General features: G+C 43.3%; 1 protein-coding gene across 1 annotated transcript in view; it reads right to left on the reverse strand.

Annotated features, from left to right (window-relative positions):
- LOC140909917 (transmembrane protease serine 11C-like) overlaps positions 1 to 26,526 on the reverse strand; it is a 60,358-nt gene that overhangs the window by 20,550 nt on the left and 13,282 nt on the right. Inside the window, exons 4-5 of the mRNA XM_073340007.1 lie at positions 9,198 to 9,265; positions 4,404 to 4,567 (exon numbers count right to left, since the gene is read on the reverse strand). Of these exons, the coding sequence (XP_073196108.1) occupies positions 4,404 to 4,567; positions 9,198 to 9,265 (232 nt within the window). The remainder of the gene's footprint in view (positions 1 to 4,403; positions 4,568 to 9,197; positions 9,266 to 26,526) is intronic.

Here is a 26,526-nt window from a genome sequence, read left to right on the forward strand (position 1 = left end):
TCAATACTGAAACATATCAGCAATGCCAGATCAAGGGCATGTGAGCATCAGGTCTTGATAGCGCCATGTGCTTTTTCAGAGTGGGGATGTATGATCTACTTTTCTCCTCCAGGTTGTTGTCACTTGTATCCAAGTGGAAATATGCAGGCTGCCAAATACACTATTTGAGACATAACCCAATTAAGTATTCAGGAAAAATCCAGGTCAGATACTCATCTGCATGGTAACAAAGGAGGGTCCAATCAGGACAAGTGAGACCATCTACCTCCTAGATGCTGGTCTCTGTGCTTGTAAAGCATCTAGCAAGTTTTGGGTGGTAGATAAATAAATAAAAATAATAATAGATGTCTTCTTATATGAAACCAATTTGTGACCCATGTTGTTCATGGTCAAAACCTCTGGCTCTGGGACAGATGAGAATACGTTCTGCTTACTTTGGTGTGGCACCAATGATCTTCCAACTAGTTTTTTTTTTTTTCCAGACAGAAGCAAATAGGCAGCTTTGCACTTGGCAAGGCCTGCGACCTGGCAGAGAGGGGAAAATGGGTTAGTTATTGCCTTCCTTTTTTGGTCCCCTTGCTGGAGTGGGGAAGGGATCAGGCTGTGAATTGCTTCCCCTTCTAATCCTGCTGACTGAGAAAGGGTGGGAGGAAAGGAAAGAAATTAGGCCATGTACGCCTTCTCCTCTGGTACCAGTTCTGCAAAGGAAGAAGAAACTGGGCCATGATTCACATCCCTCTCCACACCAATTGTCAGTAGGAGAATGAATCTATTACCTCAGGTGTTTCTAAGGCACCTATCATTGCTATCTTCCCCTCCTGCTGCCTTATTGTTATCTGGTGAAAATGGGACTTTTCTGGTGAAAATGGGACCTACTTTCTCTTCTAGGAGAACTTGTACTATGAGCTACTGCAGCCTACCTGGAGCCCACAAAAGAATACGGGCTTGACTGGCTTCCAGCTGCACCTGCAGAAGCAGGCATAATATTGAGAAGAGACAGGAAGCTTTGGAATATCTCCCAGGAGCTCACAGAAGCAGATGAGAGATTCCAGACATCTCTGTATTTTCTACTGTGTTTGGTGTACAAAGACACCATTATCTTTCTGCTGCAGAAATATTAAATACAATTACAAATTATTAAGTATAATTAGTCTCTAAGGTGCCACAAGTACTCCTTTTCTTTTTGCGAATACAGACTAACACGGCTGTTCCTCTGAAACCTGTAGTATCTTCAGTATATTATCTACCAAATCTAATCTGTTTCTGCAGATCTCTCTGTCAACACTATTTCCTTTCCAGTGTGTAATGATGAGAAAAAACATAGACACCTGCTGTATTTGTCCCTTTTTTCAGCTTTGCAAAATTCCTATTTCCTGGCTGACTTGGTGCAAGGTGTTTTTGTTGTCAACAGACTAGCACAATACTGTCAGTCTTCCCAACAGATCTGTCTCCACCACTCTGGTATGGGAGGGCAAACCAAACGTTGTGCCCGAGCTGGTGAATTTTCACCCCAGCTTTGCAAAGCTGCCCTTGATCCCGGCTGCAGGATCACCGATGGGGCACCAGACTCACGGGCACTTTGTTCCAGCTGCTCCCCAGCATCACTAGTTTTGAACCAAGTACAAGTTGAGACATCGTGTTGAACAACAAGCTGATTAGATACTAGGAGGAAGGTTTACTCATTCTCCCTATTGGAACCTCCTAGTGTGCCATGCAAATGAGTACCTGACCTGGATTTTCAATAAGGGTTCAGCCAGTTAGTGATGCTTTTTTACATATTATGGCACAAACCCACAGGCTTTTGGTAAATGACATACAGTGAAAGGGTCTATGATGGCTTTAAGAAGCCATTAAGAATATGCATAGGAATACCCTTATGTTTTGTAAGAGCCACAAGAAATAAGATGGAATGAGGCAGAAGTTGGTAAGGATACCTCAGAACCGGGGCAAAAGCTTGGTGCCCTCAGAATTTACTTGTCCTTTTTGTTCTAAAGGTTGATGCTGGATAGGGCACTTTGTGTTACATGTTGTTTGAAATAGTTAGGCCTAAACTGCAAACCTGAGATCTTCCTCGGGACTCCCAGACACCCCAAAGTTCAGTTGAAGGATTTCACTTCTGCCTGTTGCAGGGATAATGCCGAAACATAAAACATTTGGATCTGGGTGCAAACATTCCAGATCACCTAGCTCCCTCCAAAGCACAGGGATACTCAGGTCTGGAAGGCTCGGATAAGTCCATCTGTCACTCTAAAGGATTGTTAGAACTGCTTAAAATCTATTTATTTGCCGAGGCGTGGATCCCAAATGGAAACTCTTATTATTCTTTCCCAGAAAGAGCAGGGCATTGTTTTACGTTTACATTGTCTTTGCATCACATATGTAAACTGCACATTGTATGGAGTACTAGAACTATGCTGTCATCATTGTTTCACATTCAGATCAGGGTAGACAAGAAAAAGCAACACAAAGATTAGCCGCAGTACTTCTCATCCTATAAGTAATCAGATAACTTGATAAAACCTATTCTGAGACATCATCTTGCTGTAATAGAGTATTTAATGAACAATCTGATTCCATTTAACTAGTGAGTTACTGCAAGCAATTATAGTATCCTAACAGTCCTGGCCATGATGCATCTGTCGATTAGAAACACAAAGCTTCTGCATCATTTTATCTAATTCCCATCATTTACTAGATTCTGATTATACGCAGCTGATCAGGCAACCACTGTGCTTTCCCCTCTGCAGCTCCTGAAGTGTGAGAACTCGCTAACAAAACTCACAAAGCCAGCACCTTTTGCTCGTCTAAAATCCCTCCTTAGAACCTACCTCTGCCTTAAACCTGCAAATGACTCCTCCCTGCTGTCAGACAGGCTGGCAGCCTCCCACAACTGCGGAGACCACTGAGACTTCTAATTTATGCAAATCTCTCTCTCTGTTACCTAGTCCGCCCTCATCCCCTTCCACCACCATCTGTCGCATTGTTCACCTGCTGCATATGGTTGAAATCCCAAATGGTGAGTTTTCTGGGTCAGGGACCTTAGTTTTTTTGTTTATACACATTCTAGCACAATGGAACCCTGATCACTGAATGGGATCTGTAGGCATTGCTGGAATATGAATAATAATAAATAATAATACAAAGCAGAACTTTTGCTACAAAGCTCACTGGCAGGGGGGTGATCGGTCTGATTTTTAAACCAGTGGAGTCTCCCACTTCTCCACATCACAGGTTACAAATGGCTCGTTCCTGAGGAAACACTTGGCATGAGCCAGCTCACATTTAGGTCTTACTCCATTCCTGCAAGGCAGCCCATCCATTACAAGAGCTGAGAGAAGGAAGGAGAGGCAGCTTGCTGTCATCTGTGACTGGGAGAAACCCTGGATCCAGCAAACATGGAGTCTGACCAAATGCTCCTGCACTGTCAGCACTGATCTTGAAATTTCAACATATCCGTCTGGCCTGCACTTATCTGCAACAGATAGTCTAAATGCACTGTTACGGGAAAACAGGGCAGTACAACGCCCAGGAGCATATTATATCATCTCAGGGAGGATTGCGTGACTTAGAAGTGGCGCAAGAAGAAAGCTTGCAGTGCTGGAAGGTGCAGGTGTTTACTTCTTTCTGTCCAGCTATTTACCCTTGGATAGTCTAAACCAACTCCCACCTCCAAAGGAAGAGAGACTAAGTGAAGCTCGCCTATTCATATGCAAAACAAAGGCCGTATATCTACATGAAAGTTTCCTAACTGGGCAGCAGCACACAGAGGGAACTGATCCTTAAAGCAACAGTTCTGTAACTTTTACTGTACCAAAATGACAGTGCTGAAACTTTTAAAATAAGTGGAAACATTCACTGGGTTTGATGGGGGAATGATGGGAAACTCACCAAAAAAAAAAAAAAAAAACAACCCCAGAAAGGAGGTCAGGAAGGATGTTTTAGAGCCTGACCCATGCATGGCGACACAGCTGGAATGTGTTTTCAGATGCTCTCACCGTGTCACGTTTCTAAGGTTAAGGGAAGAAGCAAAGTGCCCTGGAAGCCAAGGAGCGTGCTTATTTGTTTTACTGCCGGCTGCAGTTCAGCAGTACCAACTAGGGCTGTCCATTCCCACAGCTACCAGCATTGCCCTAGGGGTGAAATTCATCCTCCCTGTGCAGAAAAGGCCAGCACAAAGCATATGGCCCACTGAAGGCCCCCTTAAGCACTAATAAGAAGGCTTAAGGGCACACAAGCTTTATTCTAGCCCTAGGCTCAGGGATGACTTTCACCCAGAGTTCCTCTGAGAAAAGATATACAAAGGAAACAACTCACATTTACGACGCAAAATAATGTGCATTATACAAAGAGAGGCAAAGCACAAAGAACAAACCAAGAGCAAAACAGAGCCATGAGACACTTACCTGAGATTGTAGAAGATGCAAGATCTATTCTCACAGGCCCAGAATATTTATTCAGTTTCTTCTGTAGGACACTATCGACTTTTCCCAGGAATGCTGCTTTGTTATCAGTGGCGGAGAAAAGGAACGTGAGCACAACCTGTGCCATTACTCCGCCAATGTCAGGGCTGCAAACCAACAAGACACAGGTAAGTGACTTACCTGCTTCTCTCTTCCTACACATCCTGGTTTTTCATTAGATCCTACAGTGATTTCAAATTAATTTAAGGGATTATGTAGATTGCCATAGGTTGTGTAAAGAGAGAGGGAAGTGCTGAAAAATCTGAGCAGGTGCCAGGACATTGTGACTAAACAGATTTATGCAAAAAAGCTACACCCAGGGAGAAGCAGCCCTTCTTATGAATGGGCAGCCAGGCCAAAATTCCCAACCCTGGGTGCCTAGAGACGGGTCAGTCATTCTGTATTGGGCACCCAAATAACCTGGTCACCTGCAGCTCCCCTTGATTTCAATGCGTGGAGACTCAGCAATTCTGAAAACATCAGACAATTAGTGTAGGTGCCAGCAGCCTATATATGGTATTAGGGGGCTAATTTTAGGCACCCAGCTTTGAAAGTCCGGGCCACAGTAACTCACAAATAAAGGAATCTACAGGCCTTAGCAAAGGGGAAACCTGTGCAGAAGGGGAGGGGCTGACTAAAACCATTCTGCCACCCCAGACTTGGATGGAGACAAGACTGAGTTCAGTGTCTCTGCCTGGGAACCCTGGAGCAGTGTAGGACTGCAGAAACCACATAGTAATCACTAAAACTCTCCAACAAATCAAGGGTCCACTTTAGTTACAACTGAAAAGTTCCCCCCAACTCCCCATAAGGGGCTTTTAACAACATAACAGTATCATTAAGAAGAACGGGTGGATAACTGGTTCCACATACAGACACCTCTGTAACTTGCAATGACTATTGGAGTGGTCTTTTTAAGATTGGGAAAAGGCAAGAGTAATGAATTAATGCTAAAGAACCACAGGTTTAATCCAGCCAACATTTAGACATGTAATGTAACTTTAATAACGTCAGTGTTCTGCCAGACTAATACTGTGGCTAGATTTTAGAATGAATAGGATAATTTTGAACTGATATGTACATGATCTTTGTTAGTGTGGAAACTAGCTCACTGAGTAAGGTACTCAAAACTTATTCCCCAGGGTATAAACTCATCACTTGAGAGGATTAGGAAGAAACTCCTCCACATATGAATGACGGTGAAGGCTAAATTGACAGCAAAGGATCCCAGGTATAGACTCCATTGAAAGTAGGAAAGTTATACAAGGACTGAATTTGTTCATTATCATTATTTATTTATTACTTTCTCAGCAGCATCAGTTACTAGCCATTGCTAGAGGCAGAGTATTGAACTACCTAACTCATAGGTCTAATCCAGTATGGTAACTCTTATATTCCTACATGCTCTTTGTGTATATACTTTCCCATGACTGCTGACCAATCTCTTTGTGTATATACTTTCCCATGACTGCTGACCAATTAAAAAGAGAGGGTGTGTCAAGAGACTCTCTCCTTTCCACTCAGCCTCTTCTTCCTTCCCAATTCATTAAGTGATGACGCAACCTACAGTTGGTGACATCAGTTACTTCACACTGGATTCTGTGCATGAATTGTGATACACAAGCTTTGTGTTTCAGTATCACTGGATGACTCAGACTGCAAGGAGAAGCTGATTGGAAACAGAGAGCTTCTGATAATTCTGTGACATCTTGGCCATCACAGTGCCCAGCACAATGGGGTCCTGGTCCAAAACTAGGGCTTCGAGGTGCTACTTTAATATAAATAAATAATAGACAGAAAAGGGAAATACATTAAAAAAAACCATGATTCAAACGGCTTATACAGAATTCACTGAATCAGCCTCACAATGACAATCTGCAGCAAGTAAAACACTTCTCAAAACCAGAATTGGGTTTTCCTGTTATCTGCTGGTGCTGGGCAATGGAGAGCCCCATTACTTTATACTACAGTAACCACTCAAAAGGCACCAGGCATTTTACAGTCACATGGTCCCTGCCACAATCTAGACCCCGTAGCTATAAATGTCCTTTCCAGCAAGCTGTTTTGTTTAGCATCAGCATCAAGGTTATTATTATCGTCAAGTGATTATCTTATCACACGTGTCACACTGCGTTTTTCCTCTTCCTTCCCCACCCCTACTTCCTGTGCTGAACCACACAGAAATTATGGTAAATTCTTGCAGGCATACCTCTCCAATCACTGAGATGGGTACCATTAGTCTCTAGAGGTGATCCTGGCAATTACAGACTGGTAAGTCTAACGTCAGTACTGGGCAAATTAGTTGAAACAATAGTAAAGAATAAAATTGTCAGACACATAGAAGAACATAGATTGTTGCGCAAAAGTCAACATGGTTTCTGAAAAGGGAGATCATGTCTTACTAATCTATTCTTTGAGGGGGTCAACAAACATGTGGGCAAGGGGGATCCAGTGGATATAGTGTACTTAGATTTCCAGAAAGCCTTTGACAAGGTCCCTCATCAAAGGCTCTTTTGTAAATTAAGTTGTCATAGGATAAGAGGGAAGATCCTTTCATGGATTGAGAACTGGTTAAAAGACAGGGAACAAAGGGTAGGAATAAATGGTAAATTTTCAGAATGGAGAGGGGTAACTAGTGGTGTTCCCCAAGGGTCAGTCCTAGGACCAGTCCTATTCAACTTATTCATAAATAATCTGGAGAAAGGGGTAAACAGTGAGGTGGCAAAGGTTGCAGACGATACTAAACTGCTCAAGATAGTTAAGACCAAAGTAGACTGTGAAGAACTTCAAAAAGATCTCACAAAACTAAGTGATTGGGCAACAAAATGGCATATGAAATTTAATGTGGATAAATGTAAAGTAATGCACATTGGAAAAAATAATCCCAACTATACATACAATATGATGGGGGCTAATTTAGCCACAACTAATCAGGAGAAAGATCTTGGAGTCATTGTGGATAGTTCTCTGAAGACGTCCACGCAGTGTGCAGCAGCAGTCAAAAAAGCAAACAGGATGTTAGGAATCATTAGAAAAGGGATAGAGAATAAGACGTAGAATATCTTATTGCCCTTATATAAATCCATTGTATGCCTACATCTTGAATACTGCATACAGATGTGGTCCCCTCATCTCAAAAAAGATATACTGGCATTAACCGGTCCCATATGAGGAGAGATTAAAGAGGCTAGGATTTTTTAGCTTGGAAAAGAGGAGACTAAGGGCGGATATGATAGAGGTATATAAAATCATGTGTGGAGAAAGTGAATAAGGAAAAGTTATTTACTTGTTCCCATAATATAAGAACTAGGGGCCACCAAATTAAATTAATGGGTAGCAGGTTTAAAACAAATAAAAGGAAGTTCTTCTTTACACTGTGCACAGTCAACCTGTGGAACTCCTTGCCTGAGGAGGTTGTGAAGGCTAGGACTATAACAGGATTTAAAAGAGAACTGGATAAATTCATGGAGGTTAAGTCCATTAATGGCTATTAGCCAGGATGGGTAAGGAATGGTGTTCCTAGCCTCTGTTTGTCAGAGAGTGGAGATGGATGGCAGGAGAGAGATCACTTGATCATTACCTGTTAAGTTCACCCCCTCTGGGGCACCTGGCATTGGCCACTGTCGGTAGACAGGATACTGGGCTGGATGGACCTTTGGTCTGACACAGTATGGCCATTCTTATGTTATGTTCTTATCAGCTCCACCTCACACTCCAGGAAATGTACATTAAAAGATCCAGAGCCAAACACTTTGAGATAGGGGACGTGTCGCCTGTCTCAGTAAGTGATGAGCATTGCTATGATTTATAGTGCACCACAGAGAGGCATGGCACTTCCTGGCCAAATTACAAACGACTGCCCTGTCCCAAAGAACCTCCAGGCTAAACACATAAACGAGTACTAGAGTTTAAACCGCTGATGCGGTCTCCTGGATCGAGGCCTGAGGCAGGATAATAACAAAGACTGGAGATATAAGGAGGGACCCACCCACACCAATACGATCATGAAGTAGCTTTGGTTTGTCTTGAGGGTTTAGTACATGTGAGTGAGTGTAATATTGTGACTGCCCAGGCACCTAGTCCTTATAGTACACTTTAAGGAGAGAACTGAAAATGAAAAATAAAATTCTACATTATAATGAAGGAATAAAGGCTTGACTCTCTCCCTTTCAGTTTTGGACAGCTCAGTGGCGTGCTTGCAGTATGAGCTACTGCCTACTGCAGATCCCAGCAAAACAATGCACCTAGTTTTGGTGTACATAAATTTCACCAACCTTCTCCGTCATCTACAGGCCACAACCAACCAATTCAAATGAGGTTTAGTGGTTAGCAGATTACATTCCTGCCTTGTTTAACCGAAGGTCAAAAGACCATCATGAACTGCGCTTTCAGGATCGACTTCCAGAGATGTAAGCGTGTATCCCTCCAATTCCTCCAGCAACTCAGATCGTACGCTTGGAAACTCCAGGCATAGTAATGGTGGACTATCAGCTAGACAGACTGTTCTCCATACTTCCTACGGCTATAGTCCTGCAATGAGCTCTGTGTGGCCAGACCCCTGCACCAGCAAGGAGCCCCACTGGAGCAAGGGTTAGCAGGCAACAGCAATCACCGGAGGTTTGGGGGGCCCCACAACTGGCTATTCAGCAGGATAGTCTGAGCTGGAACAGGATGTTGGGGCAGGATGAACACCCCATTACATCTTCTCCTGGATTTCCTGGCTGTAATTTTACATACCTCAGTCTGATAACACGTGACCGGATATATTTTTTTCTTAAAACAGAATTCTGAAATGTCTTGTCTATCTGTTGAAAGAAAGGGGAGGAAAAAAACCAGTTAAAAATACTCAGTGTAAACGGAGCGTGTGTGTTTACAAGGCACTCTGTTATAACAGTATCCAGCTGTAGGCCTGCTGCCTCCTCATGTAACAATTCACAAATTCATAGATAAAAAACCAGAAGCAAGAGTTCCGATCATCTCATCTGCCTTTCCATAGAACACAGGCCACAGGACTTCCTGGAACCAATTCCTGATTGGACTAGAGCAGATCTTCTAGAAAAACATCCGACCTTGATTTAAAAATTTCCAGTGATTGCAGTACCATCCCACTGCTATCCCCTGGCTCTTAGATACATGCAAGTCTCTCCTACATCACACACAGTGCTGCAATCCACGCAAGCCTTGCCTCCTAAGATCAGTTTGCCCTACAGAGTGCCTTTACAAGGACTGAACTGTGCTTACCTGACCCTTAACATGCACGTGTGGCAAGGCCCCTCCTTTACTTAGCTGGGCTCAATGCTCCCACTCTGGCCATGGGGGTGGGGGTCCTGGAATAAATCAGTCCCACTCCGGAGAGTTTTTATTCCTCATTCGGGTTTTATTTTCCAGTGTGTACTGGGGGGCCTCAGGGTAAGCCCAAGCTGTACTCTTCAGCCAAACAAAGAAACAAACTTGGAACACAACAAGGGAATATCTTTCCCTGCCCCTTTTTGGGGGTGTCATCCCATTATGCTGCCCTCTGGGTGCCAGTCCCTAGTTTCGCTGTTTCCTCTAAAGGGAGGAGAGCAGCCTTCCCCCTCAGGAGAAGCCTCTTCTCCCTGCTGCACCTTGTCCCCCATTTCTCCTCCTCTCTCACCAGAAGACAGATGTAAAGGTCACAGGCAGCCCTTAATTGGACTCAGGTGTCCCTAGTTGACCTGAGGTAACCCCTTCTCAGCTCAGAGGGAAAAGGGCCTCCAGCATTCTAGGGACCTCCTTGTCAACCTCCTCCTAGCCCTGGCCAAAATGGCCATCTACAAAACCAGGGAGAGAAGGCTGGCCGATGGGGTTTCCTGTGACTGTGGGGCCTATTTCCGCTCCTCGGTCCGTTCATGCGTCCGGGTGGAGTTCCTCTGGGCGGCGTCTGCTGGCTCCCTTGACACTTTCGAGGAGCAGTGGGCACTGTCCAGGGTTCTCTGTTCAGTGTCCCCGTCCAGTTCCCTTCGTTTAGCCCTGTGACCTCACTCCTGTTCCTGTTATCTCATTAGTTGTCCCCCGCAATTATTTGGAATCCTGGACCTGTGGATCCTCCCCTTAGGCTGGGGGAGGTCCTTTAGTAGTGGGCAGGCTTCCTGGATCCCAACAGGACCACACACACAAGTGACTGTCCTGAAAGAATAGCCTCTCCAGCTCCCACTGAAGGCAGTGGTCAAAGTCCCATTGATTTCAGTCAGACGCCCTCCCCACACACAACGTCCCTGCCTTCCACACCAACCTGCTGCCCCTTCATTTTTATTGTCAAAAACTATTTACATCAGAGGTTTATTTACACTAAAGGAAACAATCCCACAAAATGTGATGTTTGCTGGTGTTTGTCACACATTGCATCCTACATTTGGGCCCTGTCCGGTTGAAAAGGGCAGTAGCGTAAGACCGGCCCGAGAGAGTGCAAGCACACGTATTACAATGTGGCCTGATACAAAGTCTGATCAGCATGAGTTCAGGATCACTGCATTACTCAGAAGTTGCAAAGCCATCAGTCAGCTGTGAAGTGCTGTCGTAGCCATGTTGGTCCCAGGATATCAGAGACACAAAGTGGGGGAGGTAATATTTTTTATTGAACCAACTTTGGTTGGTGAGAGAAACAAGCTTTCGAGTCATACAGAGCTCTCCTTCAGGTCTGGGAAAGATACTCCCAGCATCACAGCAAAATGCAAGGTGGAACAGATTGTTTAGCATATGCAGTTAACACATATTTCAAGGGCTCATTTAGGTGAAGTGGTCTGTTAATACCCCTCACGTCATGGGGGGAAAGGAAGGGAGGGGGGATAGATAGCTTGGCTGGGGGGCGTTGTTAGTGGGTTATAGATGGTTGTATAAGCCATAAATCCATAAATATAAGCCATAAATCCAGCATATCGACTCACCTATGCAGGTCATCACACAAGTACCAATAAAGCCTTCATACCACTATGGATTCTCCACATGTATTACAGAAAAACTGCTTTACAAATGCTTCACAGAGTTTTAAGACTGTGTATTATTAAAGATTTTTCATATCTTTTAGCCTTCCAAGCTAAACCATGTCTTAGCTTGGAACCATGTCTAACTGTACAGCCCGCCAAAGGAGAGAAAAAGAACAACGAACAAAAAGAACATTTAAAGGTCTGATATCTTGGAACCGTTCAGGTCAAGAAACAAGTGCTATGTGCCCCACTGGAAAGCTGGGGATCTTTCCTACTCAGGGATATAAAGCTCCTGTTCCTAGCTGAATTGTCATGAGCTATCAGACACTAAATCTGACATTGGTGCAGGCCTGAATATTGCCGGTACTCAGCCAGCATAATTTTGAGGTGAAAACTGCACATTTGGGGGAAAGACGAGGAATACTTTCTGGCAGGTTTTTTAGTGGTTTTATTTTTTTAGTGGCAGCTGTTGGAAGTTGCTCAGGGGTTTGGAATGTTAGCAGTAGTTCAGCAGGAGACGGATTAGTACACACAGGTGAGGCAATTGAAGGTGTATGCTAAATGCACTTTATCACATAGCTCTGCAGTTCATCACCTGCTTATCACCACAGTTTAAATGGAGGATGGATTTGCATATATATAGCAAGGGGCTGCATTTCCTGCAATTCTGCAGCCAGAGATTTTTTTTTCCACAGAGCCATCCCACTGCTGCAGAATTGGGCCCTATAAACTAAACCTTCACTTTTGACTAATTATGTTTCTTGCCCTTATGGTTGGAAAGAAAACCTTTAACATGTTAACTGCTTCATTGCTGATCGTGTCAGTAGAAACAGGCAGCTGAGGTGCTGAGCCAGCTTTGTTGCGTGTAATGGCGGATCCTACTCTTTGAAGCTCTGTAGGGCAGGGCCTCCCTTGCTAAGTGTTTGTACAGTGCCCTGCACCATGGAGCTTCAGTCTTGGGTGCAATCTCTTGGTGCCTACGCAATACCAATAATACAGTGACTAATAGCAATGGGTTGGCTGGATGCTGTCAAGTGTTGCTGGGGTAGGGAGCTAGGAATCTAATCCCTCCAAAATATGTCAGATCATCTCTTCTGCCAATGAGAAAAGAGAAAAACATCTCCTCCCTGCTGCCAGAGACCTCAATCTCCTCTGGGCTGTCCAAATCCTAAATCATCCCCACTCCTTCCGAGTGCCCCAGTACCATGACTATCTCCTGTGTAGCTATCCAGACCTCCAGGTTTCCACCTAGACCCCTTCTACCATGAATTTCTGCACCGTCGTTAGCAAAAACTGCCATCTGCTGTCAACTGAAAACCTGGGGTCAGCATAGAATATCTCAAATTTGACACAATAAATGGTGCAGGGGAAATTGCACGCATTGGATTACTTGCTTTCATATCAGATTCCATAAACCCCTCCATCCTGCGTTGGTCTGAGGCGGATGCAGAATTCGGCACTGATGTGCTGCACAGACACCTGGGAGCCTTGCTGCAGAAGTTAGGTCCAGATCCTCAGCTGGTGTAAATCAATACCGCTCCACTGAAGATAAAGAAGCTGTGCTGATTCACGCCAGATGAGGATCGGGTTCAAAGACTTTACACACATCCCCACCCGCATCAGTGTAAATGTCTAGAACTATAGATGTATAGATATTTTCTCTCAGCTTTTGTCCATCTATTTAAAAGCCATCAACTCCCAGCTGGCAGAATCACTGCTAACTGTACTGGGAAAGCCTCATCAGCCTTTCAGAGCACTTCTACATGTTGATACCACCAGATATGGCGCCTCCTTATTATCCTTTGTTTTCTTGCCTCTGTTTCTGACAGCTTGAACAACTCATTTGGTTTTGGGTAATTTGGACTCATAACATGCTCAGCTCCACCCTCCCCACATACACCCCATTCTGGAGCAGTATCTGAAAATACCGATCAGGAAATCTGTGACTTGCCAATATAGACAGAGGATGAATCATTGTTTTGCATCATACAGAAGAGTCAAACTAGCCTGAATATGAGTCAACCATTGGAAAAAAGTCTTTGTTTTCAGACTAAAAGAGATCAGGTGATCCAGCCAGACATACCCAGGATGTCCTAGTTCCTTTCCCAATTATGACAGACACTGAACATTTCAAACCTGAGCAATCAGTGTAAGCAAGTAAGGCCAGTACTGGATTTCTGTCTGTCATTTGTGTAATTCCACACTTGAATGTGAAAGGGCATTTTCCCCCACACATTGAATGTTATCACTAATTTTCCTCCTTTAAGAATTACATCAAGACATCAGTACTAGTTCTTTCTTCTAATAACTCTGTTAATGTCTAATGGAACACTCCAAAGGTGTTAAAGGAAATTCCTAAGGATGCAGGATCTACCAAAGGATGTGGCAAAAGGCTAGGAACTTCCCTTTAGGAAGTTTGCCAAAACCCACTTAACTATGTGGGTGAGATTTTCAAAAGCACCCAAATGACTCAGGAGCACAAGTCCTATTGACTTGCAAACATTGGTCCTATATCTCCAACCAGTGTCAGATATATTTATTCCACATTCGGGTTCGGAAACTGCTCTTCTTTTGTACCCTATTGGTTCCTTTGGATCTAGAGCTTGTTCTGAGTCTTTTTTTCCTACTATCACTATAAAATGTAACTAATCATTTGGTTCAATTGCTTTCTTTATAGCTTTTAAATTGAAAGTAATACTAAAATATTAATTACCAATTATGAGTGTTATTATTTACACATGATAGCTTCCATTTCCCTGTGTACTACATACAAGAGAATATACCCATGTAACATAATTTAATAAAAAGTTTAAGAGAGTGACATTTTACAAACACTTACAAACAAATGGATCCAGTTTATAAAGGGGACAAAATGGATCACAAGAGAAGGGAATAAAGGCTCCCATAGTGAGAAGGTGTGTGTTGATGTTGTACAGCCACCATGGGCTATGGACAGGGCAGAGATCTACAGTGTAGCTGGGCACCATCATCGTACTGATGACAATCTATCCTCTGTTTAGAAATGATCTCCCCAAGAGTGTATCTACACTGCAGCTGGGAGCATGCTTCCCAATTGCCCTGTAGACGTGCCCCAAGAGGTTGCATGTCTACAGAAACCTGTTCTTCAGGAACATCCCATCTTAAATACCTTATTGCTGACACATGGTTGGCCAACCCCACTGATTAGCTTCCATCTCAGAGAACAGCTCCAGACATCTCAGCAAGGCCTCTTATTTGCCAAGGCATCATACCATGGAGGATGCATCAAAATCAGCTGAGAGGTCTCAGTGCGGAACTGCTCAAGAGCTGTAGCCAGGAGCAGATCATCTGGAAGTTTGACAAGTGAGTTCTCCACTCCAAAGCAACGTCTTAAGCCAGGACTGAGCTGGTGTCCTCCTCAATCACTTTCTCTTTGAGAAGATGGAGGCTGGGTGGTAATGGGAAAGCATTTTGGCATCAGCTGATGGATCCCTGAGGGAGGAGGGACCTCTGCATGCTTTCTGGAAGCAGATACACCCCCTTTACTAATTGAGACACTGCTAATGCCAGCCAGTAATGACTCCACAGCAACACCATTTGCCTTAAGCAAACAAAATGGAGGGAAAGAGGGTGACAGCAACAATTTGTGGGCTTCAGGCAGCCCAGAAATAGAGAACATCCTCAGCAGAACTCAGATAAACACAACTAGTGTAGGATGGTCCACCGGGGGCCTGCACCTCTCCTAATTGAAAGGGCAGGAAAGAGTAGTCCTCACTCAGACTATGCACAAAGGAGATCACAAGCATGTCAGAAATCAAATGGAAGAGACTCCCAAAGAAATATAATCAGGTATAATCCGATTGTGCACTGCTGTAGAGAGTTCATCTGGATGCTTCCTTGGTGTGTCAGCCATTGAGGACAAAACACTTATCAAGTATGTTAGTTCCTGAAGAGGGAATTTTACTTCAGAATTTAAACAACCACGATCTTTATCCCTAATGCAACCAATTTGACAGACGCTTCATTGCATTATAGCTTCATGACAGCAGTACGATTAGTAGCAGCCACTGTTAAGGTCACCTAAGTGTTTCCATTCCTATTCCCTGCTTTCAGTTGTTCAAAACTAACTTTCTAAAACTTTCACCCTGCAGCTGAAGTTTTCTGGGCCAATGCATGTTTTCACAAATTCCGAGAGAAATGGGTCAGACACTTTGGGGAACAAGGAGAGGGTTTGTTTTTTTTTTAACTGCACTTTCCCCTTTATAAAAACATTTTGCATTTTGTTTTTTGAACTGCCAAAGCTCCAGAGCAGGTGCAGGTGAGAAGCTGAAATTTGGGAGGGAAATAGCCCACTGGAGAAGAGTGGTTTTCAGTATCCCTGGGAAGATTCATTTTAATGTAGTCTAGTTGTGAGGGTTTGAAAAATCATAATTCACACATGCACAGTTTTTTGTTTGATTCTTCCCTCCCCCCAGTTGATGGCATGTTTTAAACAACTGCCTCTTGGGATATCAACTATGGACCGCTTAAGGCTTTTATGAGGGCCAGATTCTGATCTCAGTTATACCCGTGTAAATCCAGAGTCATTCCACTGATTTAATTTTCTTTAAGTCAGTGGAATGACTCTGGATTTACAGCTGTGTAACCAAGATAAGATTCCATTTCAATCATACACTCCAGATCTGATATCCCAATTTATTGGTAATTGCTCTTCATGCCATTTAGCTTATTTTACATTTTCTGTCTCCACTTATACCTGGGTTTCTTGTGCATCTTTTCTAGCCATACATTGGCAGGGGCTCCTGTAACAAATTTGTCTGGAACAGAGCCTCAGGTCAGTTCCAAAAAGTTTCTTTCTAGTCTTTCCTCTTCTCACTACTGACTTGGGACCCTGCTCCAGTGAACAGTCCAATGCACTTGGGGCATCCATTAGACCTGCAGGCAAATGACCTGCTTTTGCCCTTTTTTGTAAAAAGATCCTTCCTGGTACCTTTTCCCCAGGCTCTCTTGTATGCAAGGGAATGTTTATTACATCTTGCACCCTGATAACCCAAGAGGAAAATGAAAAAGCAGCTGGTATGGATGTCATCAGGAAAAGTACTTTCCATTAAAAAAAAAAGAAGAAGAAATTGAAAAGAACTGTAAACTAAGGCAACTATTGGGTGTATATTTGCAGTTCTGGAGATATGTATTGCTTTAGTTAAAGGAACACTGTCAACTTGAAATCATGGCAACTACAAAAAAAATTGATTAATAAGTAGTTTCAGATACCACACTGGATCTGCTAACTCTGGGACCTAAATTACATTTCCCTGGTTTTTGTGACTATTTTTCTCTCCCCTGTTGCTAAGTGAGAGACCTATATAAACACAGGTAACTGACTAAGGCCCTGATTCGGTACAGCATCTCATCTGAGAAAAGCACCTTAACACATGCTTAATTTTAAACAGATGTGTATGTTCCACGGACTTCAATGACACTTAAGCATGTGCTTAACTTTAAGCATATATTCAAGTACTTTCCCAAATACTGAATGAACTTAAGACACAAATAAAGAAATGATGCCTTTTGCATGTTACTGTCTTTCTTAGGGTACAGTGTGCATCAAGTCTCTGTAAAACCACAACTCGGTTATATCCTACAGCTTTATACTGAAAGTTGAGTGTGTTATAAACCTCCAACTCAACAGCTAAATAAATCAGTCATCATCATGCCAACTTCCTCCATTGTTCAGCCACATTTCCCCGGGTGGCTGAGCTGCAGGGAGGCATTTGGTTTTGCTGTTTGGGGTTATAATTCCAGTCTAGCTCCATGCTGTGTGCAGGGGTCAACAGGATACTCTTTTGTCACATTTGAGTAACACATGCCACGAAAGCTTATGCTCAAATAAATTTGTTAGTCTCTAAGGTGCCTCAAGTACTCCTGTTCTTTTTGCAGATACAGACTAACACAGCTGCTACTCTGAAACATGCAGAATAGCATTTTCACCTCTACAGGGAGCCCTCATTGTGACAGAACAGATTAGTAGCCATGTTTTTAGAGAAACAAGAACTATTCAGTTAGTTAACGTTAGGGTGCCTAAGTAGAGCTTGTCGAAAAATGGTATGTGTATTTCAGGGGGGAAATCCCCTCCCCTCCACAAAAATGTTTGCTGTTGTTGAAATTTAGGCACCAAGAAAGAAGTAGAACTTCTATTTGTGTAATGAAAAAATATAAACTAACACGTGCAGTGTTTTTCCAATTGTAAAAGGGAAAAGAGGCAAAAAAGAAGAAAGGCTGGAGAAGGAAAAAATCCTAAATTAAAAAAAAAATAAAGAACCTTTATTTATAAAGCTAGAAAGTTTTCAGTTTTTCAGGATATGCACATATTTTTAAAGCCCAAATCTTCAGCAAAACAAAAAAAGACCATGTTAGTAGGAAAAAAAATCTTTGAATAAACCATTTTGACTGAGTCCACTTCTAAGTCCTCATTTAGATATCTAAGTAACCTGAGCACCCAGCACCTGTCTAAATAAGGACGTAGGAACCTAACTTTAGGGAACTATATTTAAAAATATTGTCCCATTGCTTTATGAAACTTGATAAAAATAGGACCACCACATTGCTGGGGACTTGATATTGCAAGACCCCCTGCCTAGGACTAGCCTTGTTGGCCCTTTGAAAGCTTTGGCTAGTGCAGAATGTAGCTACAATACTTGCCTTCTGAGTGAGGCAGATGGAGGAAGCATATTTCCCCAGTGGCTCATACCCTGCCCTCACTGCAAATCCATTTCCAGGTAAAGTTCAAAATGTTGGCCACCAACTAGAATGGCCGAAATGACTTAAGCCCAAGTTTTAGCAAAGTGGGTCATATTCAGAGGGGAGTTTAGGTCGGGAGAGACCACGTCTAATTCACACCTTTTTCCAGCCCTTTCAACATGTAAATTAAACCAAGCCAGGCTTGCTGAGACTCACGCCCACTTCACAATGTGTAATTTACTCCCTCTCACACAGTAGCTGGTTTTACAATTTGGCCAACTCAGTTTGGGTCTCACAGGTGTAACTCATCCACTAAGGGGATGGAAGCAAGAGCTGTATCAGGACAAGCAGTAGCAGGAGGGTACAAACAGGTGTATGGTAAAGTAGGCCTCTGCTTTACTCCACTCTTCCTTAGACCTCCTTCCTCTGTAAATTATTCTAGTTCAGACACCTTTGGACTCTCATATACCCTCCTCCCAATACTAGAGAGACAGGGTGGGTGAGGTCGTATCTTTTACTGGATCAACTTCTGCTGGTGAGAGAGACAAACTTTTGAGCCACAGAGAGCTCTTCTTCAGCTCTGAGTGCCTTTCCCAGACCTGGAGGAGAGCTCTGTGTGGCTTGAAAGTTTGTCTCTCTCACCAACAGAAGTTGGTCCACTAAAAGATACGACCTCACCCACCTTGTCTCTCTAATATCCTGGGACTGACACAGCTACAACTACACTCTTCAGAATATGTAATTCCCACCATCCTGTACATCACCTCCCTCTTCTCCTCTTATCCACCACCACAATTACAGACACTGGGTGTACTCCATCACCCTGTCCCAAAGGGAAAGCTCCTGGAAGCTGGTGCTCCAAGAAGATCTACTCCTGCTGTATGTATGCCTAAGCCAAAACCTGGGCACAGTAAGGCACAGATCCAGCAAAGCACATTCTTCGGTTTAAGCCTGCAAGTGGTTCCACTGACAAAAAGAACAACTCACGTTCTTAAGTGCTTTGCTGGATCCAGGTCCTTAAAGTCCCTTACAAGATACACCTGTTCGTACTAGCTTTTCAGTTAGCTGTTGGCCCTGGAATTCCATGCAGTCAAGTTTTTTCCTACCTTCTGTTCTTTAAAACCATGGGAATATGTAGGTGGTGATTTCATAAGGTCCTAAAAAGGATGAGTTCCATAAAGCAATGGATTCCTTTTTGTTTGTGTTGTAGCAACCAGGCAAGGTACTAACAAACTTCAACAGAAAATTATTTTTTAAAGTGGAAACCTCTTTTCCAAGCTGCTGCTGCACCCTCAGTAGCTCTCCCTCAGCCTCTTCAACTCCTTCCCCCTCCTTCCTGCTTCCTGTCCTTTCAGACTCCCAAAAGCCAGTGCTCCCAGTTCTAATAATTACAAGCAGCATCTAAACACCACATTCCCTCCTCTCTTAAGAAACTCTAATTAAAATAAACATTGTTGTTCTAACCACAGAAACAAATATGAAACAAGACACTATACTGTTGGCAGAAATATTACACTGAAAACACTGTAGATACTATATAACATAATCTCTAGTCCAGACAGGTGGTCGTCTGGGTCTGACAGGCTGTCTTTGAAGCCCCGATTCCAGTGCAATGTCTTGTTGTGTTGATACTACAGTGAAGTCATCCAATGCAGATTGGGTGTTGGCATAATCTCCTCTTGATGCATCGGCAGGTGCAAGATAAGAGGCATTCCATACCAGCCCATCACAAAGTCGATAGGTGTAAGGTCCCTTCTTCTCTATGATTTTAAGAGGAGCTGTGAATTTATGGTCCCCTTTGCATAAAATTCCAGGTTTCCGTATTCTAACGAAGGAACCACACTCAAACTTTGCATCCTTAGCACCCCACCACTTGTCTGTGAAAGCCTTAGACTTTGCTTGGTTCTGTTCAACTGTTTTTCCTCACATCGGTTGGGGCATCAGGTTGTGCCTTTAACAATCCAGCAATGTTCAGTTTAGTATTCATCTGTTTCCCATGCAGTAACTGTGGGTGATCTTTGCATTGTGGCATGTCGTGTAGCCCGGTATGCTTGCAAGAAATCAGTAGTGAAGGTTATCCACAATCGCCCTTCCAGTTTAGCCGTTTGCAAACTCTCTTTCAAACTTCTGTTAAACTGTTCGATTTCCCCATTGGCTTGAGGGTAATATAGGGATGACCTTCTGTGTAAAATGTCCCTCTCTGCGAGAAAAGTTTCAAACTCCAGGGAAGTAAATTGACTACCATTATCTGAAACCACTTCTTTGGGGTTACCTTCCCTGCTAAAAACTGAAGAGAGGAACTTAATTACTGTAGCAGAAGAGATTTGCGATGTAAACGCTCCCTCAGGCCATTTACTGAAATAGTCTATTAAAGTGATGGTATAACGGCAGGTTTCAGAGTAACAGCTGTGTTAGTCTGTATTCGCAAAAAGAAAAGGAGTACTTGTGGCACCTTAGAGACTAACCAATTTATTTGAGCATGAGCTTTCGTGAGCTACAGCTCACTTCATCGGATGCATAACGGCAGTCACTTGGAGCAGTATCAAAGGGTCCTACAATGTCAATTGTCACTTTTTCCCATGCAGATTCAGGAAGAGGAACAGGCTGTAATGGAGGGGTACATGTCACTGCTGTCTTATCATGCATTTGGCAAGTGACACAGGATTTTATGAGTGCTTCAGTTTGAGAGTCCATCCCTGGCCACCAATACAGATCCCGTAGTCACTGTTTGGTTCTGACAATTCCTTGATGAGTATCGTGTGCCAGGTGTAGGAGTTTTGACTGTAATTCTTCTGGCACAAGTGTGTGTACCTTGTAGCACACAGCCATTGAGCAAAGAAAGTTCACCCCGAACTCTAAAATAAGGCAACGAAACTGGGTCAAGGTTTTTAGGGTTACTAGGCCATCTCTTTGTCAGAAATTCCCATAGTTTTTGTTGAATTGGGCATGCTGAACAAGCGGCTTGAAATTGTTCTTTTGTAACTGCAGTGAGAGCGCTTGTAATAAGTGCAACTACTATGTCCTCATCCTCCAGTGGACCATCTGGTGAAGGCAAAGGCAGGAGAGAAAGGCCATCAGCTACCACATTTTGGTTTCCAGGCTTATATTCCAGTTCATAATTGAAAGAGAGTAGTCTTGCAGACAATCTAGCAATATGTTATCCTGCTCTTCCCAGTCTTTTCTGCAACGAAGTCACAGCCTGGACTGTGCCTCCTGGATCCATGCTCATTGTTTTGGCTTTAGCTGTAGCTGACTCAATATGAGTAGCAATGGTTATTGCTTTTTCTAGTGTAAATTGTGGTTCTAGAAGTAAGCGTTCTCTTACACTAAGCATGGTTGTTTTCTCAATGAGCTGGTTTCTAATCTCCTCATCTGCCATATTCCCAAAGTCACCAGTTACAGACTCCTCAGGGAAGCACTATACTGCATTATAGTCTCCCCCATTTTCTGCTCACGCTGGCGAAATCTGTAGCGATTTATTTACATCTGAAATCTGTAGCGATTTAAATCTGTACATTTACATTTAAATCTGTAGCGATTTATTTATTTATCTACATTCACTTTTGGCACAAAAAAGTTCTTTAATGCAGTGAGTGCAGTCTCATATTTATCATCTGCAAGGGGAAAAGTGTAAAATATACACTGCCCTTCTGCTCCAAGGCAGTGGATTAGCAGAGCATACTTTCTTACTTCAGAAATCTCTGTAGCAGTGATTGCAAGCAGGTAAGTTTCAAACATATGGATTCAGACAGTAAAAGCAATTGGAGGCTCACCTGGGCTTTGCAGAAAGGGTGCAGGTGGGTTCAGAGGCAGAAGATCCATCCTCATCGCCAAAACGTTGTAGAAACCGGGCAAGGTACTAACAAACTTCAACAGGACTTTATTTTTAGAGTGGAAACCTCTTTACCAAGCTGCTGCTGCACCCTCGGTAGCTCTCACTCCGCCTCCTCAACTTCCCCCCATCCTTCCTATTTCCTGTCCTTTCAGAGTCCCAGCAGTCAGTGCTCCCAGTTCTAATAATTACATGCAGCATCTAAACACCACAGGTTGTTTATTTTACTTAGTCCTCATGGTCATTCAGTTGAATTAGACTTTGCCAGAGTAAGGACTGCATAAAAAAATTAACAATCACGCCACCATATGGCCCTAAATTTGGGATTGTTAATGGCTCATAATCCATGCTATGTAAAGTGAACCCTATACCAGATTGATGGGTACCTTATAAATGGATCTAATAAATAGAACTAGCTGTTTAGTCATTGCATTAACTCAAGTATAAAAATATAATCAGACAGGCCAAAAAAGAATCTGAAGAGCAATTAGCCAAAGACTTAAAAACTAACAGCAACATTTTTTTTAAAATTACATCAGAAGCAGGAAGTCAGCCAAACAGCCAGAGAGGCCACTTGATGTTCGAGAGCTAAAGGAGCACTCAAGGAAGATAAGGTCATTATGGAGAAGCTGAATGAATTATTTGCATCAGTCTTCACACCTGAGGCATTCTTTTTAGATGACAAATCTAAGGAACTGTCCTATATTGAGGTGTCAGTGGAGGAGGTTTGGGAACAAATTGATCAATTAAACAGGAATAAGTCACCAGGACCAGGTGGCACCCAAAAGTATTGAAGGAACTCAAATATGAATTTGCAGGACTACTAACTGTGGTATGTAATCTATCATTTAAATAACCTACTGTAACAGATGACTGAAGGATAGCTAATGTGACACTAATTTTTTAAAAAGGCTCCAGAGGTGATTCTGCTAATTACAGGCTGATAAGCCTGACTTCAGTACCGGGTAAACTGGTTAAATTATAGTATCAGATACATGGAGGAACAGGATTTGTTGCGGAAGAGTCAACATTGCTTTTGTAAAAGGAATTCACGCCTCACAAATCTATTAGAATTCTTTGAGAGGATCAACAAGCATGTGGACAAAGGGGATCCAGTGGATATAGTGTACTTGAACTTTCAGAAAATCTTTGACCAGGTCCCTCACCAAAGGCTCTTAAACAAATAAGCAGTCATGGGATAAGAGAGAAAGGCCTCTCATGGATCGGTAACTGGTTAAAAGATAGGAAACAAAAGGTAGGAACAAATGGTCAGTCTTCAGATTGGAGAGAGATAAATAGTGGTGTCCCCTAGGGGTCTGTACTGGGACCAGTCCTATTCAACATATTCATAAATGATCTGGAAAAAGGAGTAAACAGTGAGGGGTCAAAATTTGCAGAGGATGCAAAACTACTCAAGATAGTTAAGCGCAAAGCAGACTGAGAAGAGTTACAAAGATCTCACAAAACTGGGTGACTGGGTAACAAAATGGCAGATGAAATTCAATGTTGATACGTGCAAAGTAATACACATTGGAAAACATAATCCCAATGATACATATAAAATGATGGGGTCTAAATTAGCTGTTACCACTCAAGAAAGAGATTTTGGTGTCACTGTGGATAGCTCTCTGAAAACATCGTCTCAATGTACAGTGGCAGTCAAAAAAAGTGAACAGAATGTTGGGAATCATTAGGAAAAGGATAGATAGTAAGACAAAATATCATATTACCTCTATATAAATCGATTTTGAATACTGCGCGCAGATGTGCTCACTCCATCTCAAAAAAGATATATTGGAATTGGAAAAGGGTAACAAAAATGATTAGGGATATGGAACAGCTTCCATATGAGGAGAGATTAATAAAAGTAGGACTTTTTAGCTTGGAAAAGAGACAACTAAGGAGAGACACGATAGAGGTGTATAAAATCATGATTGTTATGGAGAAAGTAAATAAGGAAGTGTTATTTACTCCTTTTCATAACACAAGAACTAGAGGTCACCAAATGAAATTAATAGGCAGCAGGTTTAAAACAAATAAAAAAGTATTTCTTCACACAACACACAGTCAACCTGTGGAACTCCTTGCCAGGGGATGTTGTGAAGGCCAAGACTATACCAGAGTTCAAAGAAGAACTAGATACGTTCATGGAGGGTAGGTCTATCAATGACTATTAGCCATGATGGGCTGGTATGATGTCCCTAGCCTCTGTTTGCCAGAAGCTGGGAATGGGCAACAGGGGGAGATGGATTATTTGATGATTACCTTTCTTTTCATTCCCTCTGGAGCACCTGGCATTAGCCACTGTCGGAAGACAGGATACTGGACTGGATGGACTGTTGGTCTGACCCAGTATGGCCATTCTTATGTTCTTAAGAATTCTTCCACAGACTCTGCCTCAAAGAATTCTTTCACAAAAATGACACCACTCACAATTACCAGGTCCCCACTAACTATCATAAGAAAAAAAATAATCTGACTGGATACCGTAGAGTAGATGAAACCACATGCTTGATCATTATATTGATTGCTTCAGGAAAAAACCTGACTGTAAAAATCTTTAAACTCACATCCACCAAAATCTCTTCACCACCAAGAGGACAGCCATACAGTCCCTGAAATCTCACCACCAGAGAGTGATCAAACCAGCAGACAAAGGGGGTGCCATCATAGTCCTCAACTGTTAAGACCAACCAACAATTCTCTGACTCCAGCTACTACAGTATAAAGAACTCAAAGAAGACCCCACACCAGAGTTTACCCAAAAAGTTGAGGATATCATCAAATATTTCCCCAAACAACTCCAATAGAAACTTTACAATCTCATCCTCCATGAATGCACCCTAAAGACCTTCTATATACTTCACAAGATACATAAACAAGGGAACCCGGGCAGAACCATCATATCTGGCCATAGCACTCTTACTAAAGGAATATCAGGACGCATAGGAACCATCCTCAAACCACTCACCACACAAAGGGCCAGGTTCCTCCAGGACACAACTGACTTCCTCCATAAACTCTGCAACATTAACCTCAGAAAACCGTCCTTGCCACCATGGATGTCACTTCTCTATACACCAACATCCCTCACAGTGACAGCATAGCTGCCTGACTGTAATATTTACAAGACAATGGACAACCCTCTGAGAGCCATCCCAAACACATTGCCAGATTCATCCATTTCAATCTTCACCCACAACAATTTTACATTCAACAACAAACACTTTGTCCAAGCCATGGGAACAACCATGGGTGCTAGGACACCTCCCCAGTATGCCAACCTCTTCATGGGCTGCCTTGAAGAAGAATGGCTGGACAAACGCACCACAAAACCGATGATATACTTGAGATAAGTTGATGATATTTTCATCCTCTGGATGGATGACAAACTCCCTCAGATTGCCACAACTTCAGAAACCGCCACCCATCCATTAAACTCTCTCTGGAACACTCCCACGCTAGCATAAACTTCCTGGACACCACGATCAGCTTCAACAATGGAACCCTACAGACAACTATACACAGAAACCCACGGATCACCACACCTACCTTCATAGATCCAGGAACCACCCCAAACACACCGAGAAATCTGTTACCTACGGCCAGGCACTCAGACACCACAGAACATGCTCCAAGGAGAGAGTCCAGGATACACACCATAACACACTCAAAACTATCAGGAGTTGGGGCCTGCAGCAGAGCTAGTTTCCAAGCAGCCTCGTCAGTACAGCTGGCCTGTAACAGCTGCCTGATAACCCCAGAACCTCATTGGCTTCCGAGGCCAGCAGGCTGGTTCTTAAGCCAGCTACAGCAGCAGCTCGCTAGCTTCTCAACACTCATGCCCACCAGCGTGCTTGCTCCTGCTCTACCTTATTCCTATCTGATCCTGCCTTGCACCCAGCCTTGCCTCTGTCCCGTCCCTGCCTTGAACCCTTCCTTGCCTGCTACCCTGCTTGCTCAAGTTCCTGACCTCTGGTTTTGAACCTCGCCTCTGGCTCCTGACTATGGACTCTGGCTCGACCCCTGGCTCTTATATCCAGTTCCTGACTTCTGGTCTTGACCCTGGCTCTGGCTACAGCTCTGACTACAGCTCTGGCTCCAGCCACTTGGCCTGCTGCCTGCTCTGGACACTAGGCTAGACCACCCTCATCCTGGTTGGCTGGCAGAAAACTGCCTTCCCCAAACAAGAACACTCCACCCGAGAAGTAAATCGATTCAAGGAACAGGCCACCCAAATACCCCAAGGGAACCTGCTAAATACAGAAATAACCCCCCTCCCTCCAACTGCACACCCCTACTTGTCACCTACCACCTCACACTAGAATCCATACAGGGTATCAAACAGCTACAACCCATGTAAAGTGGGGACCCCATCCTGAACGAAATCTTTCCTGAACTCCCTCTTCTGGCCTGCAACCAACCTCCCAGCCTCTCCAAGCTCATTATCAGAAGCAAGCTCCACACAAACCAGGCCACGCCAACTCAAAGCAGCACTAGACCCTTCCAGAACAACAGACGCAAAACCTGCAGACATATTTCCACTACTACAATGATCAACACCCCCCACAAC

This window comes from Lepidochelys kempii, chromosome 4 (genome assembly GCF_965140265.1).
Source record: "Lepidochelys kempii isolate rLepKem1 chromosome 4, rLepKem1.hap2, whole genome shotgun sequence".
In the NCBI taxonomy this organism is placed as follows: Eukaryota; Metazoa; Chordata; order Testudines; family Cheloniidae; genus Lepidochelys; species Lepidochelys kempii.